The sequence below is a fragment of the Xiphophorus couchianus genome, chromosome 12 (genome assembly GCF_001444195.1).
Source record: "Xiphophorus couchianus chromosome 12, X_couchianus-1.0, whole genome shotgun sequence".
NCBI lineage: Eukaryota > Metazoa > Chordata > Actinopteri > Cyprinodontiformes > Poeciliidae > Xiphophorus > Xiphophorus couchianus.
The window spans coordinates 14,582,827-14,604,234 of record NC_040239.1 but is presented as its reverse complement, the minus strand read 5'-3'; the positions used below and the strand labels follow the sequence as shown (position 1 = coordinate 14,604,234).

At 38.9% G+C, this 21,408-nt stretch overlaps 1 protein-coding gene across 4 annotated transcripts in view; it reads right to left on the bottom strand.

Moving 5' to 3' along the window:
* The window catches only part of ntrk2a (neurotrophic tyrosine kinase, receptor, type 2a), a 106,461-nt gene that overhangs the window by 67,970 nt on the left and 17,083 nt on the right, over positions 1-21,408 (bottom strand). For 2 of the 4 annotated variants that reach the window (XM_028032919.1, XM_028032920.1), the window contains exons 10-14: positions 20,859-20,879; positions 16,834-16,842; positions 16,541-16,552; positions 15,962-15,999; positions 15,620-15,719 (exon numbers count right to left, since the gene is read on the bottom strand). In XM_028032919.1, coding sequence (XP_027888720.1) covers positions 15,620-15,719; positions 15,962-15,999; positions 16,541-16,552; positions 16,834-16,842; positions 20,859-20,879 — 180 coding nt within the window. Of the gene's footprint in view, positions 1-15,619; positions 15,720-15,961; positions 16,000-16,540; positions 16,556-16,833; positions 16,843-20,858; positions 20,880-21,408 lie in introns of all 4 variants that reach the window. The other 2 variants (XM_028032921.1, XM_028032922.1) reach the window with 2 other exon arrangements.

Here is a 21,408-nt window from a genome sequence, read left to right as displayed (position 1 = left end):
TGTATAAGTGTCTTACCACCCGAGCTGTCCATCTAGACATCCTCCCACATATGGACACAGATTCCTTCCTAATGTCACTCAGACGTTTTATATCTCGAAGAGGAAAGCCCCATGAGATCCTTTCAGACCAGGGAACTAATTTCAAAGGAGGAGATAAAGAACTTCAAGAAGCCTTCGGTGCCCTGGAACAAGCAGTGAAGGACCAACTTGCTGCTCAACAGATTCGCTTCCGCTTTAATCCCCCTAATGCTCCGCATTTTGGTGGGTCTTGGGAGCGAGAGATTAGATCAGTAAAGAACGCCCTCCGGATTGTTCTTGGAGTTCAGTCAGTGCCAGAGGAGGTGTTGAGAACAGTCCTTATTGAAATAGAGGGTATTCTCAACTCCAGGCCATTGGGCTATGTTTCATCTGATCTGGCCGATCCAGATCCAATCACACCCAACTGCTTGTTGATGGGGCGGCCGGACTCCTCCCTTCCACAAGTGGTCTATCCCGAGTCTGAACTTTTAAGTCGAAAAAGGTGGCGACATTCTCAGGTTTTAACAGATCACTTCTGGAAGCATTACATCCGCCACTTTCTTCCAACATTACAAGCCAGACAGAAATGGCAAACAGAAAAGGATGACATCACTGTAGGCACTATAGTGCTTATTGTTGACCAGCAGACACCAAGAGCCCTCTGGCAAGTAGGAACAGTGACAAGCGTCACACCTGGAGCAGATGGACGCGTGAGGACAGTTGTGGTTCAAGTGAAAGGCAGGACCTTCACTCGGCCAGTTGTTCGCCTCATAAAGCTGCCAGCTCTACCTCCAGATGATTAAGACACCTAGTGGTCAAATTTGAGTATCAAATTTGGGGGCGGCTGTACAAAAGACTGTTAATTATTTGTTTTCAGCCCTCTAGTTTAGGTTTTCTTCTTTCTTTAGGTATTTTAGGTGAGGTATTTATTTCAGCCACTGGGTGGCTTCATGTTCAATTTTGTTACAGCTTGTTTATGGATCTGAGTAGAGTGTTACGGTTCTCAAGGCTGACTCCGTTCATAACCTCTTTCTATTGTGTGCGTCCATTGAATGTAAGTAATATTGTTGTTGATTTAGTTTGGTTTCGTAAATGTCTAAGAGCTGTAGTTGTGCTTTGTCCCGTTGAGTATTATAGTCGTTTGCTGTATTTTACTTGTATTGTTGAGAACTAAAGTTAGCCGTTTAGCATTAAGCTATTAAGCTCGGTTAATTAGTTGCAGCTGTTATTTGTGTTACCATTTGCAATTGAAATGCGTTATTTCTCTTGTATGTTTATCGTGTGACACTATTATTTGCAGGGTTTATTATTACTATTTATGTATAATTATTATTTACATTCTCATAGTCAGACATTAATACATTTATTCATTTGTGGAAATTAGGTTTATTGTGAAAGGGTTTACAGACAAATTCTCATAATTTGTATTTGTTTATCTTTATAGGAAACCACACACACACACCTGTGCCCTTATATGTATAGCTGAATCTCCAGAGCTAATTAAAACCAAGTAAAGCTCAATTCTGGACTTGGACATTCTCTTCTTTCACTAACTCACCTGAACATATATATCAGCTGTTCTAACCAGACACCCTGGAGTGATTGTTTATCCACAACTGAACCAGCTTCAGTCTTCATTACACTGAGGGTGATAAAGGCCAAGTGTGAGTAAGAGAGGGAGCAGAATAGGATACTGTAAGATGGATTTATCAAATTAAAAGCATTGCTCTTTGTGCGTGTAACTGCTGTGACATAAATATCTTGGCAATTCAAATACACAGCTGGAATGAAGGGAGCAACTAATGAACATCATCCACAAAAAACTTGCATTCTGTCATTATGTTTACTACATTTGTTGAGACATCAATCTTTATAATTCGTTTTTTTTTTTTTTGCTGCTTTGTTTGACAGCAGCAGATGGACTGGAATGGTGGTGAATCTAGTAAAGCATTTTAGCACAATAAGGCAAAAAAAGAGAACAGACTGTTGTATAAATTAATACTTGCAGAAATTCTTCATAGGTATTAAAACAAATGTAGAAAAATTACAAGAAAAAATGAAACCACAATCAGTTTCCTCACAAATCTTTTCCTTGTCTCCACACATACACACAGTAGAGCTGTGCTGACCTTAGCACTGGACAGTTCTCAAAAAAGCAGAGCTATGAAGACAGCAGCATCTTGCCTCGGTCTGGACAGGCAAACGATCAATCAATAAACTTCTATCTGTTTTAGTGCCTTTCCATCTGGCCCAGCACTGCTGCTGTCTGTGTCCCTTTTTACCATCTTTCACTGCACAGCAGATCTACACACATGCAACAACAAAGCAGCCAGACATGCTAAATGACATTGGCAAGCAACTTTGCCAACTCTCATGCATATTCAGGACAATAAGGACTTTGTGTCTTGGCTACTTGAGTTTCTACCTTAGTATAGCAGGACTAAGTGCTGATTGATGGCAATAGCCTCATTAACATAGATTCTGTCATACAGATATTTACTGCACTGGCTGCCAAGAAAAAGTCACATTGATGCAACACACTCGCTCTCTGGCAGCAAAGACCTTTCCGGGCTAAGCGGCGGCGCCTTGAGAGCCAGCTCACTGTCACGGTGTCTGAGCAAAACTACCACGCTGACATGCTGTACATGTTTACACAGTAAACTTGCCTGCGTCGGCAAATCTCAAAGGTGTGAATACCCATATGGCTCAGTCTAAATTCTGAGGGCTCATTTCTGCTTCACTTGATATGGAGGAACATTGGTAATAAAAACACAGAAAATAAATGTATTACATTTTTAAATGCAATAAACAACATTCTAATGTTTTTGCATGTGTAGATAATTTGTAAATTAATCTGATAGAAGCTTGGAAACAGTAGTAATCTCATGATGTACAAAAACACCTAAGAATTTATCTTCCATCAACGAGACGTTACGTTTTCCAGACCTGTTCAAAATATAATTACCTCATATATTATGAGTGATAATAAGCAAAAGATTGATTTCCCACTCATAAATATTAGCAACTTTAAATTTGGATTGTTTCAAACCTTAAATGTGGATCTATCTTTCAGTCAAAGGCATAATTACGTGTCTGTAATTTTTAATAAGCACATCCATGCAATAGTTATGTTGTATCTTCGTCCTTGATGCTTAACACAACATAACTCCAATGCTACACAAAATTAAGCTTCTGATTGGCGGTCCTTGTGATTACTCCTCCGCTGGAAGAACGCAGTGACAAAAGAGGAGCGGAGTCTGAGTTTGGAACCACAGACATTTAGGATCCATCAAAAAGCCCTGCCTGGTCAAGCCTGACAGAACCAATTACAATTTCAGATTCAGTTCTGACTGAATCTGAAATGTTAACACATACAAAATAATTGAAAGTGCTACAATACTGAAAATGGAAAAAAGGTAACAGATATTATCCACTTAAGTGATGGTCTTCAAAATGTTTACACTAGTTTTTATTCTCTTTCAGTTCCTTAAAGTAATTTCTTATGTTGAAGTAAAAAGAATAAATTAATAAATAAGACAGAAACTAAACCTGGAGTGACTGCAAGCTCTGTTTGGTGTAATTTTGTGGTCTCTGCTTCTGCATCTTTCCTCCCTTTTGGCCTTCTCTCCAGCTGGCTTATTTTGCTCCCGTCAGTCACACCTTTGTCTAATTGCCTCCTTCCCCGTTGTGTATTCATTTTTCATGCTCCCTTCCTCCTGTGACAGTTCGTCTCTGTTTTTGGTGACAAGTGTTTCAGCTTTCTCCTAGAGTAACTCTCAAGTTTTCTGGGTTTTTTTGGATTCTGCGTCAAGTTTTGTGATTTAAATATCCCTGCCTGACTGATTGCTCTCCTGTGGGCTGCCCAAGCTTGAATAAATCTCTGGTAGTTCAACTTGCCGACTGCAGTTGAGTCCAAATTCCCTACTGCTGTGAAAAAGTACAAACTAATCCTCTGGCTGCTGCACTCCAGCTTGGGCCAAGCAGATCAATCAACAAGAGAAGTACTTTCAACGTATGATAAGGAAACTGGTGGCAGCAATAGAGTACATGATGGTTTCACAGAGTGAGCAACTTTTTGAAAAATCAGATGCAAATTTCCAACTAAAACATTCAACAGAAAACAGACAAATTTAAATTATATTAACAGAAATAAGATGCTAAACAATAAGCAACTTGTCCAAAATCCTTAACACTTACCTCTAATAAACTCTGCCCCAATAGTTCAGGGTAAATGAAAGAGTACACTTGCCACCTAAAGCATTTTTCTGGGCTACATTTCAATCCGGTTTTATCTGCTTTATTATATACAATTATATACACCAGAAAATAAGGGGTTAAAGAATGACCCAAGAAGACAATCCTAGTTCCTGGAAATGTTTCTTGCAGGTGAAACATGTCTCTTGCAAGCACCACACTTTTCTTGCTTTCCTGGAAAACCTTTTCATCTGTTCTCACAACAATCCTTTATTCTGGATTTCCTCTGACTACACAACAATCCTCAGATGAACTGACCTTCTGGAAATTTCTGTCTTGTTGAGGGAAGGCCACAGGAGTTGTTTTTCTCTGTAGACTTCTGAAAAACCCAGGTGTTTCTTTTCTAAAGAAGCTCATTGAGAACTTGATTGATTACTCTGACCTCTCTGGTGCCCTTTGTTTCACATAACAAGTTCTTCCAGGTTAAGCAAACCTTTTCCACTCACCATCAATCTGTGCGTTGGATTGACCTCCTATATGGCACTTCTTGGTCCAATGAGAGACTTTATGCATATGCAAAAATCCACATCCTTCCATCTTTTCTTCCCCTGAGATAGAGATGACGTGGATGTTGTAGATTTTTGGTTGGGGGCTTGCTGCATGCTTCCTTAATTTTCACAATGGTCCAATTCTCTTTGAGCAGAAGGCACGACTCTTTTTCTACATCAACTTCTAAATGCTTATTACACATATTTTCTTTTAGTGATGCAATGTGGACTAACTATACTGACTCCCAGGCTGTGGCTAATGATGTCTTTAGAGAATTGCTCAATGTCTCTGTTTTAGTTTCTTTGGATGATATTGTAAGCTTATGTTTTTTATGGCCATATCCACATTCAGAGGAGCAAAACAAAACTCAAGGCTCAATTGCGGTGAACTCAATCTGAACTCAAGCCTTCTGACATGGTCCATTATTTCACAGAAAGTAGCCACCATGATGGTTACACTCTGGACTCTACTGTGTTCCCCTTTTTGATTCTCAGCTTGAAGTTAAGCAACCAATTTTCACCACATCTAGAGATCTAAATGCATTGAGCACCTGCCATTTGATTGGTTGAATCCCTCCGAACAAGTCCTAAAAAATACTGTAATCAGACCATTAGATCTTTTCTGCCCACAGCTGTCACCATCTATGATAAATCTTTGAAGAATTTTGAAATAATGCGAGTTACAGCAACATTGAATTTCCCTTTGGGATCAGTGTTGTATTTTTTAATTTGAATTTTAATTAGAAAAGGAGTACTTAATAAGGTGACCAGCTACTCCCTCCTCCATTCAGGGATAACTGATGACCTATTTCCAGCTGGACCGATCATCGTAAAGGATGAACCACCATGCACACATGCCAGTTTAGAGAGACCAATTAGCTTGACATGATATTTTCAGACTGTGAGAGGAAATCAGAGTAACTGGAGAGAGCACACAGTTTCAATGGGAGAACATGCCAACTCCATGCTAAAAGGCCCTGCCTGGGATTTGAACCCAGGACCTTCCTCCTGCAAAGCAACAGTGCTACCAGCTGTTTTACTTGCTAATAGTCTAGACAACAACATAAAATGTCTGTTTCTGAGAAAACCAGATTGCAAGAATTTTACATCGTAATTCTATTGTCTCCTCACAAATAAAAAACATTGTGCTGGTGCTACAATAGCCTTTCTGAGTCCCACCAGCAGACGTCATGCCCAGGGCATATCAGCATATGCTCGGCACTTACAGGCTCTTCCACTGAACCAAATTATGTTGATTCTTTTGGAGTGACTGTGGGACTGTGAGGCTAGACTTTCTATTTTAATCCATCGTCCAGGACAAACAGCTGCCTGAAAATATGATTAAAGGGAAAGAAATATTTGCATGAATGAATCGGTGCTGCCGCCAGAAAACAGCACGACCCAGACTTTAAAAGCTCTAATGTTTTAAATATGCACATTAGATAATCATGTGTTGTTTGAGTTTCATGACCCCCTGGTTTCCTGTAGGATCATTTAATGTCCACTTATGGTGTCTGATTTTCAAAATGAGCTCATGCAGAACATTTCAAAGTGCTATCTGTTTGAAGTGGCAAGTAATCAAATTGTAAACCCCCACATCCCTCAAACTCATCTTTCCAAATGGAAACAAATTCTGAAGATTCAGCTGCTCTGCAATAATTTCATCCGAGCCATGCTTTGATTGTATGTATACACCATGTCCTGTTCCCACACTGCTCTCCTTGTTTGAGTCATCTCATTTTTCATTGCTTTGACAGTTCGCAAAGGTCAGACTGACCAACGCAGGACAGGAAATGATGTACAGCTGTACAATAGACTCCCTAACAAAGATGAGGGAGACAACAACTAATAGCAACTATTTTCAAGCTTTTTGACTGTTAATCAACCAACAATGATTCTTCTTTAGAATATGCGCTTTTAAAGCTTCTATCTAGGATTGCTTCCACAACCCTACAAAAACAATCAATAAGTTAATACTTTCCTTTTTTAGACTACCCAGTAATTTATTCTTTACACAGACTATTTCTGACAAAATTATAAATGAAAAAGCAATTTACAGTTAAAGCTAAAGCAGGGATACTGTATGTATTCACTCTGCTGAGAGAAAGATGAACACACATGAGAAATGAAAGTGGTAAATGCTAAAAAAAATCTGATCTGAACCAACAAAGTCACTTAACTATATCACAAAAACTTAAGTCTCTGATTTGATGTCTCTTTTTTTGCCTAATCTAAATGACTCCTAAACATTTATTGCAATTGTAAAAAAAAATCTTATGTTGAACTTACATGACAATAAAAGAAAAAAATGCTAATTGTGGCTGAGTGGTTCTGGGAATAAATCTTCACAAACCAATTTTCAATATAAAAAATTCTCATTCCTCCAAAGATAATATATTTGTCATGAGTTGCGGTGTGGATGGTGACGCAGAACGCTTGAAGACCCAGGTAGAGGTGAATAATGATGATTTAATGTAAAATAATCCAGAATTGCACAGTCCAAATCTCTAGCAGCATTGCTGAGCGGAAGCTGAGGCTCAACACAGGTAGCAATAGAGAACACAAATGGACTAACCTGACACACAGCAGAACAGACGCCAAATGAGACGAGGACCCAACCAAGACACAGCCACAGAGGTGACACTAAATACACAGGAGGTAATCAGGGAATGAGACACACCTGGGAACTAATCAAGGGGAGGACAGGACAGCACGGAGACTCAGAGACACCGAAAACTCTAAATAAATACACAGAAAAACTCGGAACACGACAATATTCACAAAAACACAAACATAAATAAGTTGGTCATTCTTCTTTTACTTTACTTTGAAAATGATAATGAGCTCACCTGCCTTCAAAATAATTTGAGATCAATAACTATTTTGAAAAATGATACAAAACATTGCAGTATCTAAATATATATATTTGTTTAATAGAGATTTAAGGTTGCTTAAGGATAAAGTGGCAACAACGTCAACAAAGTCACTGTTTTATCATATCCATTACTGAACCCTGAACTCAATCTTATGAAGAATTTGGATTGAGATCTTAAAAGGCATGTGTGAACAAGGCAGCCTGCAAACCTGACTTAGTAACACATGTCAGAAGGAATCGGAATAAGAAAACATTTGAATGCTCAATATTATGTCAACTGTGAACTTTCAAAGATTAATAAAACCTAAACCAGTGTCTACTACTATCTTCACAAAATCTTTCCTCAGATAAGAGAAGGTGTCTCTTTAAGGTACTCAAAATTGTCTGTTGGTTTTTCTGCTTAAGAAGTCCTCTCCAGAAGTGTAGTTTACTTTACTTATGAAACGCTTCACTTTACTTGTAAAGCACAGCAGGAACAAAAAGCCGTCAGGCAAGTGCACAGACAAGGTCTCCAAGCAGCATTTGACTTTGTAAAAGAGCAGCTTCCATCTTCAGAGCACTTCAAACAATCATTGCCCTCAGGTTCTGCCAAAGGCTTTAAAACTTCTCTTCCTCCTGCTCTGCACGCTAAAACCATTAAACACATTAAGTTGACTCAGGATATAGAATAAAATAATAAAACGGAAGTCTGAGTCCTCTTCCTCTTTCATCCAGCAATGCTGAGTATCGAGTTTAAAGGACTAATGCAAGGCACAAAGCGAAACATCATTAATAGCTGCATTTGTGTTTAATACACTTAGCAGCCACAATAATCACTGCACAGTATAACTGAAGTTTACTGTGGAGGTAAATTGCTACAGTTTTCTCCATTTCCCTTCCATCCATCCATCCATCCATCCATCCATCCATCCATCCATCCATCCATCATGACCATGGTCTCAGTTGTGGATAAATTAATCCCCATCCCGGCTGTGAACCACCCAGCGAAACACAGACACACACTTAAAAAGAAGGGTATATATATATATATATATATATATATATATATATATATATATAATATATATGATGATGGAGAATGGAGATCAAATGTGCAAAGCGCAAAACATATCCAAGGCAAATTGTCAGCTGGCTCAGCTCCATTATTGGACAGCATGTAACAGTGAAAAGTACTTCTATGTTTGGACGCTCTCCAACAATAAATTGGAACATGAACAGGCTGAGAAACAGTTGAAGGTGTACACATCCATCGACAAGAATTCAGTAAAATGTTGTTTCTTTTTAGTATATATGCATTTTCTGTCTTTTGTTTTTATTGTTTTTGCAACCAGGCTTGTCAGCTGCACAATAATTGTGCATGAAATTTTACAGCACTTTCAAGGTAGGCCTTTAGAGCAGCAGAGGAGTATGAGCTTCAGGCAATTTACCTTAAATAACCCGTTGTCCTTTAAAAATGTTGTTATGGATACTGAAGAGAAATTCATTTGAAGAGGTTTTCATGACGTCTTCCATTCAAACTTAGGTTTGTGAAGACGCTAAACTGGTGCTTAAGAAACATTTAACACAACAATAGCTTAGAAAATATACAATTTTCACTGAAACAGGAAATATTTAATCAAATAGATACAAGAAGCTTTCTGTTTTAAACCAGCTCTGTCTCTGCCCACACTTTAAAAAGTAGAGGGTCAATAGTTTTCACTTTAAGGCTCTCTGATTGTTGTTGCACAGCAATCAGAGAGCCTTAAAGCTGGAGGCTAGAGCTGCTTTTCAGCAGGGACTGAAGAAGAAGAAGAAGAAGAGGAGGAGGTGGTGGTGCCAGTGGATGTGGTGGGTATGCTGAGCATGCTCTGTGAAGCCTGGGGCCCAGAACGAAGCACCACTGACCTTGAGGGTGCCATTTCGATCGATCGACAGAAAGGAGCGGTGTATGCGTGTGAGGGAGACAGAGGGAAAGAAAGATGGAGGCGTGCAACTCCTCCAAACAAGGAGAAAACTGAAACCTGCACTAATGATGAATCATTGATAAGTGGACAGAGGAAGACTTCGTCTTTCATCTCTAAATTCTTTCCTTTTTGTGCTCATTGCCTTGTCCCATCTTTGTTTTTGATGCCTGCAGTCTGTCTCCACAATCTTTCAGCATTTTATTATATCTTTCTTTAAATCCTTTGATATTCTCCCATTTCTGTTTTTCTTCTCTGACTTCCTGACAAATGTCAAATTTAGCATTTATTTCCCTCTTCTGCATCTTCTTCCTCTTCACCAGCTGGCTCTCACTTTCTCTACTTCACAAGTGCTGATTCACTTTCAGTCATTTTGGTCTGTCATGACATTTCAGTTTCACTGTTGTGTCAAAAACAGGGTTGATGATGGTACTTGTGTTTCTACAGAGACAGAAGTACCACAACAGCAGCTGTGCGCACAGGACGCATCTACAACAGCTGCTGATACACCTTGAACACTTCACTTTTTGTGATATTATTATCAAAACTTGAATATATTTTGTTGAAATTTTGATCAATAAAACTAAAGAGGCCCATGGTAACTCTGAAGCTGCATGTTGGCGACACAACAAGCAGAAAGTATCCCTGTCTATGCAAACTTTTCATTCCCCTTCAAAATCATGAAACGCACATGAAATTGTAAAGAAAAACATTAAGGTTGGTGGTTGGTTTGGAAGGGATTTTATCCACAGATGTTCTTTTAAAGACAGCCTCCTGTCTTGGTTTTTCCTTTGTTCTACATTTTTTGACTTTCATTTTTTTAAGCATCGTGTGAATGTGTGTTACTTCCTCCAGGGCAATTACAGTATGTGAACATGCATCGTCTTTTTAAACATATTTAATTTTTGTATGTCCATAAAAAATACATTTAAAAAATTAAAAATAGCATTACCATGCTACAAATGTGAAAATTGAAAAGCACATTTTGATGTATTACTTTCTAATCCAGTGACTGAAAATGTGGCACAATTACTCCAAACCTCATTTCTCTCAAGAACCTTACTGATTCAGCACGTTCAGTTACTTAGAAAACTAAATTGGTATGCAAAATCTCCCCTTTCTGCATCTTAATCTTAAATATAGATGCAAAAGATGATTTGATTAAGTTTTTGTCACTGGTTAGTTAGAACCATATTTACCAAGAAACAATAAGGGCCAATTTATGGGCGCTCACTAGTGTTTATTTGAAAAGCTGTCTGCCTATGTAGGGAAGATTATGGGCATAAAACCAACACAGAGACACATTTGCATGCAGGCCTCCATTAAGCCAATGGGGTCTCTCTGCTGCAATGATGTTGCACAAAGGATGCCTTGAAGTTAAAAAGCACCAGCTGCAGCATGGTTCCTTTTTACAAGATGGGATGTCTTCATCTAATTAGTCCAATCAATGTTTTTTCAGATTGATCAGCATAAGACTCAGAGAAAGCATTTTGGGTCCCAACCTATCTTGCTTAATGTTATACTAACCACAGGAACAGAAAGAATTTCTTGTCATTTCTGGAAATTATTTAAATATTAAAACATAAATGATCCAAGTTATTTTGTGAAGCATATCTGCCTTTAAAAGTACGGTTCTTTGTTGTGGTCAATGTATTGACAGCAAGAGTTCCCAGTTTGGAGAAGCAGGCAGGGGTGCAGACAGAAAGAGGAGAAGAGACATCTAGTAACCAGAAAAAACTCAAGTAAATGTTTTAATGACTCTTTAAGATCCTTACGGGTAATCACCAACAAAATCTTACTACGTAACACATATTTATCATCCTAGTGCCTCCTAACATCTGCTCAAATGCAAAGCTTGCATGTGAAGTTTGGCTCATGCATCTGCCCACTACAACCTGATAGGTCTCTCTTCAGACATCCAGAGTTTTATGACTGTACAGACTTAACAAAATTCTTATTCAAAACATTGCACCAAATACACCGTCTTCTTCTGCTTGTGTTTATTATTTTTGCTTACTAAGAACTACAGCTGACCATCTTCCTTGTATCTGATATAAAAAGCATGCCCGCAGCATGATACTGCCAACACTATGTTTTATCCTGGAAATGTTATGCTTTTGGGTGACATTCCTATAATAGATTCCACCACACTTACAGCATTGTGTGTCAGCAATAAAATTACAGTGAGAAGAGCATTTGCTTATACATTTCAGGACTTATTTCAACAATGGCTTTCAACTCAGAGTTACCATGGGCTTTAGAGTGAAACTGTTTACCAATTAAATAGTCTAATAATTAGTTTGTTAGCCCTGCGTTTTATTTATGAATTTGAAAGTAAATAGGACTTTCTACAAGACACTTTCCCCTCTTTTCCTGGGTGGTGGTGGGTGTTTGGGTGGAGTGGATGTTGTGAAAAATATGTATCCCTTCTTTCTACTTCATTTTTATGTAGTACTTTGCATTTGCTTACCATGCAATATCCAATTAAAATATACTTTGTACTATGTAGTTTGTGGTTGTAACATGACAAAATGTGAGAAAGTTTAAGAGATGTAAATACATTACATTGCACCAAAAATTGTAATGTATTTTTCCTATCAAAAACAATCCTGCTCTAAATGTTTTCTGTGGTTATTAGTGATGAAGAAACAGAATGTTGCATTCATTACAAAAATGTAAACGAGCTACTGCAGCTATTTAATTTGCAATCAGAAAGAGATACTGCCAGCATCAGAGGCTGTGCTTATTCACTGCACATCTGTTGGACAAGTCACAGGGCCCAATATATGCTGATTACACTTTTTGTTCACAAGTTCATCATCATTGTCAACTCTGACTGTGCTTATGTGGGTGAGTATGTCTGTGTGCACAAGTCTATGATTTAGCAAACATGTTCTGATGAAAAAATGCTAGCAACTTTACATTAGCACCCACAGTCCTTTGCCATTTGGGGTTGGATGTCCAGAGTTTAGAGGAACTGGTCAATGGTCAGAATGAAGAATTTTAAGCAAACAGCAGTTGTGTGGACTCAGACCTTAGCCTGTGTCTGACTCCAATCTGCTCCTGCTGATGCTACAGTTATTCCCTTGATAAAGTTCCTCCAATCTCAACATGCTGCGGGCCACAGTCATCAGGCTGTTTGTGGAGCATAAGGATGGGGCCGCATCATAAGACGAAGGGCAAGAGTGGAAATAAGAAAAGATAAAGACTCAAGGCGAGCAATCAGAAGGAGAGAAACAGCAATGGGATCTAACATCTTTCTTTCCACATGAGTGGAAGTGCATAGTCAAGGAAAAGTGTTTGGCTACCAAAAAAATACACAGCCATATACATTTTACACAGTATATTAAAATGCAGAGAGGATATTTCTTTCATTTTTCTTCAACCTCATGTAATTTTGCAGGAGCAAAACAAAACTATGCAACTCCGTAAATTGACAAAATGCACACTCGCTCCCCCTGCCTTCCTTCCATCTTCTCTGGAGGCCAAACTACTTTACTTCAGCAGTAAAATGCACATAGGTTTGGAAAACACATTCATTAAGTCCCTAAATATCTAAATTTACATTTACTTTATGTCTGTTCATTTAAATTTTAAAAGTTCAAATGCTAGCAGAGCAGACGGTGCCAAAATGTAATATAATTTTGAAACGACTATATATGTAAATAGCCCAAAATGACTTCCTCAAAGCACTGCTTTAATTCCTCACTATATAGGTAAGAAGAACCAAGCTAGAGTCAGCCGAATGGCAAACACACAAAAAACAGCATCAACTAAAAGGTTCATATAACTCCGGTTATGTATACAAAATTTATCTAGTATAGATGTTACTGTTAGTGCACAAGAAAAAGAAAACATCTACCGAAGAGTTCAGCTAAATCCATTCTAATAAATCAGGAGGTTAATGCCTACAAGAGGAATCTGATTAGTTTCTTAAGTAGCCAATGCAGAAGTCAGTGAGTGAATGTTCTTAAGATACATTCGAAAATAAAATTACAACAGAAAACTTAAAAAGCAAGCATCTGAGTGTGAAGGATTCAACAATGGCTAGAGCAGCAGACTTGCATTACCATGACAAAGGTTTTGTAAGTTTAACCTGCATGCATGTTATTCACCAACAGACCTGAGACCCAGAAGAATGACTAAACGATAGCAGTTTCTACCCACCTAAGGAGGATTCATGGATACATATTGATCATTGTATAAAAAAGTCAAGAGTTAAAACTGAAATTAGGCTAATATGTACATTACACAGCAGATTGTGTAATGTACATTGAAAATAATGAACCAGTCCGAACAATGCAACTGTTATATGAAATTTTTTTTTAAATAATAGACAATTATGCAATTTAAGTCATACACTGGCAAAATTTCCAGGGATGTTACTGATTTTTTTCTAAAATGTTTAAGATAAAATATAACAGAAATACAGTAATCAACCCTTAAAAGTCTGAGCGAATAATTTCAGAACACATGATAAAAGTTAGTTAAGCTAGTTCAGCTTTAGGCTTAAAGGAATCTTTTAGTTTTACTAAACTCTTTCTTCTGACTGTAAATAATGTTTTGGATAGGTCCAGCCAGAGTCCTGACATGAATCTAAAAATTAATCTATAGAGGGAGCTAAAGATCACGATGGCTTCAAGGTCTTTCAACCTCAACTACTTGGAGTTTTTCTAAAAATGAGTTTCCAGTGGAAACATGCAAATAGCTGGTTGAAAATTGTAAAAACAGGTTTTTCCAATGATTATTGCACAGGGTATAAATAATTTTTGGCATGGTAATTTATAATAAAATAGAAATAAAACTACAAATACTCTTTCTTCAGATCTGATATTTATTTCACATTGTTTGATGACATGTTTATCTCAGTCAATTTCAGATAAATAATTTTAAATCTAAATCTCCATGGGTGGCATCTAAATTTACATGCCACCCTTCCAACCATCCTCTCTCTGGTTTTAGCATCTGTCATGCCTGTTGGAACAGAAACAACTGTTGATGGTTAAAATGCCTTTTTAGTTATTGCAGGACACGTAGTGAATTTTCTCCAGTTACAAAAATAACATATTTACCTTTATGTTATTTAAATGTAAATCATCTATTCTCTAACCTACAACTTTACATTTGCAAGTTTTACAGTTAATTGAATAAAACTGAATGCCTTTTACTCAATACAAAACTAAAAATTATCTGGATTATGTTCTGCTGTCATCTGTACCAAAAGAACACAATGTCCTAGCATTAGAAAATAGGACCTTGCACCATTATAATGGTAAGGGTGACCAAAATATTCATATTTATTTAAAGTAAATGTTGTTTAAAAAAATTACTTATTGGTCAACTGATGGTAGTTTCAGACTTTCATTATTTTAGGTGAAACAAACACAGGACCTGATATTTCTACTATTATCTGAAAACAATTTGCTTTTTACGGTACTGAATAACTTCCAGCTTAAGACGGTTGTGTTTGTTTGTTTTTTTTTTCTAGATTTTGCACGCTGAGGACGAGATAAATAACAAGCCCAGCTGAAACTGTTTTGCAGCTCCTCCATCTTGTGACTCATGTTCAGATTGGTTAGTCTCCACTGTTAATTTTCCCACTGTCAGCAATTATTGCAGCAGACAGGAGCAGGAGACTGTGAGGATAAGCCCCATGAAGATGGAGTTGTTCTAAGAGATAAAGTGAGGGATTTCTCACCCACATACATATTAAACACCTGATCTCACTTTCCTTTTCAGTTCCTACAAGTAATATAATATGGGTTTTTAGTAATTGGAAAAATGAAGAATCCAAATGATATTCTGACCAAAGTATCTTATATTTTAGTAAGGCTTCAGGAAATTATGTCAACAGTTCTTAAAATGGCATAATCTATATTTTTTATGATTAGCAGTGATTAAAAAAACTAAGTTGTTTCTGATCCTGGTGTATGATATATGCAGGGAAGAGGGGGTATAATTATCCATGAAACCACCTTCCTTTTACCACCCACTTTCAGCAATAACCTTACAAGTATGTTACAAATATAAATTGGGAGACATACCTTTGATGCCAAACTTGGAATTTCCTCCAAACTTTAGGATAACCAGCATCAGCAAGAAACCAGTGAAGGCTACAGCAGCAATTCCCACGACTACGTATACCTGCAAAAGGACAAAGCAGCATTATGTCTCCACATATCTGCTGCAGAGAAGCCAGCAAACACAGTGACAGCTGCACAAAATCAAATGCAACACACGGCACAACAAAAGACAGAAGACGCTGGTTGTTCTTATTTCGCTGACAGTAAAACAGAATATTCTTATCTGGGTTCATCCAGTCAGATCTAACTTTAAGAAGGAGATACACCACTTTTAAGACAGGGGATACAAAGAAAGACACTTACAGCAACTCTGTCCTCAGGTGGGTCTAGAGTAGGATTTTCTGTGGATGAAAGGACAAAAAGGAAAACAGAGAGTAAGTTGTGACAAACTGTCACTTCACTCTTTGCATTTTGTTTTTATCATTGGTAAAGAATATAATTCAGAGTGACTAATCTAAATTCAGTGATTCTTGAGAAGAGGGACAAAACAGGTCCTATGGATAAAGCACAAGATTTGAATAAAATATACACAAAATATATTTTTTTCAAATAAACTAAACTAGCACATGTCCTGTATGTTGCTGAGGTGATGATCTTGTTGTCACAAGAGAACCAAATCAGCAGCAGGATTCAGCCTTCTGCAGTTCGATCTCCAAGGCCAACTTGAAGGACTTAGTGCCAATATTTCCCTGCCTCGATAATACTAAGGTACTGAAGCACTGCCACATTGACACCTTGACAAGAGTGACTGAAGTCTTTTCCACACACAGTGGGAGTGTTTTAGATAACTGACCAATTATGATTTGTAGGTGAGAATGATGGGTAAACCTGACAGTAACTGTGATATAATCCAGGGTGATCAAATAAAGGGTATAGCTGTACCTGGGGTTACATCTGCTGGCAGGAGGGGGCATCAAAGAAAAAGACAGACAGAGACAAATAAGATCCAAAAGAAAAATACATTTTAGTTAAAAATACATTTGACATGCAGCACTCAACAAGTAATCTTGTGAACCATGCTTGCTTTTAGAGTTATTATAGGAAAGCACAACCATTTCAACACTGCACACAAACCAATAAACAACACACACCAAACATGCACAGCATCTTAAAGGAAATATAGACAACATCAAGGAGACAGAGAGGAAAAGAAGTTGTGTAGGTATGTAACGCACCGTCAGGAACTTTAAAGAAACATAAGAAAACAAGAGAAAAACAGATTTCTAAAACAAAATTTCAGTCAACCAATGGGGACAATGTGAAAAAAATGGACAGACAGGTTATATATTTTACATTTCAGAGAAGGAAGGAATGAGGTACAACCAATGAGTATGGGATATTACGCCCGTCTATATCCTGGCTGTGGTCACCCCTAATCACGCCTCCTCGGCAAATGACAAGATGACAAGTAATAGGCCCCACCTGAACTATACTGCTGCCTTTCTTCACCACCATTATTCAGTTCAGTTGCTGCTCTTCACCAAGCTCAGCTGAGAAGCGGGGCAGCCATGTGTTGTACCTCGTTCCTCTTCTTCAGGGTACAGTAGTTATATACATAACATTATGTTTCCCTTTCAGTTGATTCACTCAGTACAACCCGAGTATGGGACATATATAAATGTCCTGCAGAGCAGCCATCAAACCTGGGTCAGGCACAGCAAACTAGTCCAGCACTTTAGATCCAGCAGAAAGAACGGAGTGAGCCACAGAAGCAGCTGCAACATCCAAACAGTCGAAATGTGGGCGGTGAAGACCAGTTCAATGCAGCACAAATATCACTTATGGACACCCCTCTAAATAAGGTCCAGGAGATAGCTATGCTCCTGGTGGAGTGAGCCCTCACACCTGAGGCATTGGGAGACCTTTGCTGCTATAAGCCAGAGATTTGGCCTCCAGCTACTAGTGGGAGAGTCTCTATCTGGATAGAGTCTTCTCCCTTGCTGGGTTAGCAACACATGCAATTGATCGCACAACCTCACATTCTGTGTGAGATCAATGTAAAGGAGCAGTGCACGTACAGGGCAGAGAATGTGTGACCTCCTTTGTTCCACCAATGCTAAAGGTGGACACAAACTAGAATGCTCTTTAGTCATGGAGTATGTAGTCCAAAGTTATAACCTTAGTAAGTTATTCTGCATTAGGTTGCAATGTGACCTTGCAGCCATCTGAAGGAAAATCATCACAGGTGAGATTTACAGACAAAGCATGAAGGTCCTAAACCCTCTTTGCAATTATCAGAGCAACGAGCAAAGCAACATTACATAAAAGAAACTTCATATTTGCTGATTCCAAAGTTTCAAATGGAAGTTCACAAAGGGCTTTGAGTACCATCGTGAGATCCCAGGAAGCTGGGTTTACTCACAGGTATGAGTCGATGCCAGCACCTGGTGTGACTTCATCAAAACCAACATGGTAGGCAGAAACTGCAGCTTGGTAAACCTTAATTGTGCATTAACTGCACAAAATTTGTACAGTACTTGCAGAAATGTTAAGAGTTCTACCACTGAGCACTGAAATGGAACAATGTACTTATTCTTACACCACTGATCAAGACGACTTTGCTGGCCAATGTGGCGCCAAAATCAAGGACAGATGCTGTTTGTGCACTATTCCGCTACAGGCAGTATCATTTACACTCAAAAGTGCATAAAGGAGTACACACAGGACTATCGGTGTGCTACAGCATCTATGCCACCTGAACATTCTAATCCAAACCCAGAGAACAGTGTGTTTTAGCCCTGGTGGACTCCATATTTGTGCCACCAAAGAAGGGTGAAGCCTATAATCGGTCACCTGAGGGGCACTTGTGGAGAGCAGCTCTACACAGATTCCGTTGTCCAGGGACATGAATAGTCTTGATAGACCTTCCTTTGGAAGCTTTTATTAAACCTTGGCACAACAGACTTGGTTTCCACCAAGGGCACAGAGTTGGCATGCAAGTAGCAGTTGTCGTCAGCTTTCTGTGGAAGTGACATCATGCACAAAACTGAAAGGGGCTGATCTACTGCTGAAATGGATGCATCTTCAGAAGACCATGTGGTACCACTGCGATCATAGTTTCCATCAACCCCATCAATTTTAAGATCATCTGGAAGCTCAGCTTGTGTCCAAACTGAAATTGAGCATGACAACCATGTAACGCAAACAGTGAAAGACACGCTCTGATTGTCAGGGAGTATAAGGGAAACGAGTAGCCCCATTTCTGGGGCTACTCCAGACATTAGATCTGCTGATTTGGGATCATTGAGCTTTTCCAGAAATTTGCCAAAAACCCCAGAGCCTGAATAGAACCTGAGAAAATTGCACTGTTGTCTGCTTTCCATAGCTGGCTATTGCAGCCCAGATAAGTTAAAATGCAGACGGCGGTATCCCTCAGTTTTCCCTGAGGGGTGCCAGCGCTGCCTTCACACATTTTGAAAAGGTGAAAGGCACTACAGACAGTCTGAAAGGGTATAAAAGGTACCCAGATGCTTTGCCCTCTGAGATGAATCTCAGAATCTGTTGATGGTCATATTGTATCACTAGGAATCTGTCAGGAAAACCATCTCACCAAGACAATAGCACTTAAAAGCTGTTTGATTGTTAGCATTATGAACTTGTTTGTTTGGAGGTATTGTTTCAGAATTCTCAAATCCAAGTTTGGACAAAGCCCACCCACTTTCTTCAGCGCAACGAAATAACGAAATTCATCTCTGATTTAAGAACCGTAAAAACCGTTTCACTAGCTCTTTATGCAAACAGCATATTTTTTTTCCTAATGCACAACCTCCATTGCTGTGGCTGTGACTGTAGAGTTTCCTATGGCGATAAAACAGGGCAGCATCTGGCAAAACTGTAATTGCAACTTCCATTCAAGGTTGGAGTGTGCATGAGCGCCAATTGTGAAGATGTGCAGCTGAACGACCAGTCTGCTGCTTGATTGGCAGGTAGGTTCTATATCCTCTCAATGGCTGGAAGAGCTGCAGCCTCAATTGACTGTAGCCGGTAGCTTTTTTTCATAGCAATCTTTATTGAAATGATTAAAACATTTCTACAAACATTGAGAACAGTTATTGCTATCAGCAAACTTATTAATGCACCCGCAATGGGGCATTTAGTGCAAACATGTAAGTGGGGGAATACCTACACAACGATTATTGGACGGGGCCAAGTATGCTGCCATTGGAGGTACTTTAAGTGGAATATTCACCAGCACAGCTTTTTCAGTGCCTTCCAGATCTGGATATTGTCGAAAGCCTGGTACAGTGACTCTGGAGGACAGTGGTTTGTTCCACAAAGACGTCAGTTCCGAAACAAAGTCTGGGAACAGGGGTAGACACCTTCTGATTGTGGCAGCTTTTCGGGGAGATAAAACTTGCCCAATCACTATGATTTGTGGATGGCCACTCCACATCCAGTTTTACATCTGGATGTGGAGCACACCAGTAAAGAGAGAAAAAGGACATGTTGTCCTGGTCTGCCGGGGTGGCGGCTGACCCAGCCTGAACTCATCCTCAGACAAATCCTTCGATGTCTCTGTCAATGTCCAACACGTCCTTTTCTCCCTAAGGAGGGTTCAGTCAAAGCTGAAACTGAGCAACTTCATTGTCAGTTAAGCCATCGGCATTCTCCATTTGGTCTGCCCAGTAGAGATTCTGACTAAAAGGTCATCCTAATTGAAATTGGATGGAACCAGGTTTCCTGATGCTGAAAGCCATGGGTCTTGCTGAGACAACAGTCTCTCCCAGAACTTTCTCTCCATGGTCGAGTGACGAAGCTGGTATTGGACGCACATGCTTTAAGCTCCACCAATGCTCTTAGAATATGAACAATCCCTAGGCAAATGGGAAAGGCTTCATGCTGGTCCTTGACAAATTGAAGGCTTTACTTGTGTTAGTTTTCTGCTCATTCTTAACCACAAAGCCGGACCAGAATTGCTTCATTCGCAGCAATAGTTAACTCCTCACAAAAACACAGAACCCACCAGCTGCAGCCAGGTAGCCTGAATCCAAGAAGTGTGCTCAGCAAGATGAAGAGCATAAGAACTGAGTAATGATGGTGATCACAGACAGATATATAGAGCAGGTGGGACCTGTTACTTGTCGTCTTTTACTTAGGAGGCTTGATTAGAGGAGGCTTCAGCCAGGATAGACAAGGACATGATATCCCACACTCATGTGTTGTATTGAGTGAACAGACTGAAAGGGAACATTTTACTCACCATAGTAGGAAGGTTCATTTTCTACAAATTGGGAGAGCAAAGAAAAAACACATTAAGTAAAACCTTTTCATTTCTGTAACACACAAGCTTTATGTTTTTCTGGTTAAATTACACATTTGTTCTGTTAGTCAGTCGAAATGAATAAAACAAGACACAGGAGCACCTGCAGCTGTATGGCTGTACGCACTGTGTGTACCTTGTGATTTTCATATGAGTTAAAAGAAGTATCATTCTTATAGTTATTTGACTTTTGATTATATTTCCCCTTTACAATTAACAAAATTACGGACAAAAATTAAAAATGGTCTTTTTGTGTCAAAACATCCTGTGCGTCTTTGGGGGTGGGTTTAAACCTAAATTATATTGGTTAGTTGACTTTTATTTATTTGGTGGTTTGACATGCTAAGCTAAGTGTGAGTGTGCATTGAAGCTAGCTAAAAAGTAAGCAGACTTTTAAACAAACTGTAGTCTGATTGTTTGTCAAAAACAGTATAAATGAAGCACACATTGTTGTTTCACCTCTTCCTCTGGATATTTCAGACAATCCAAC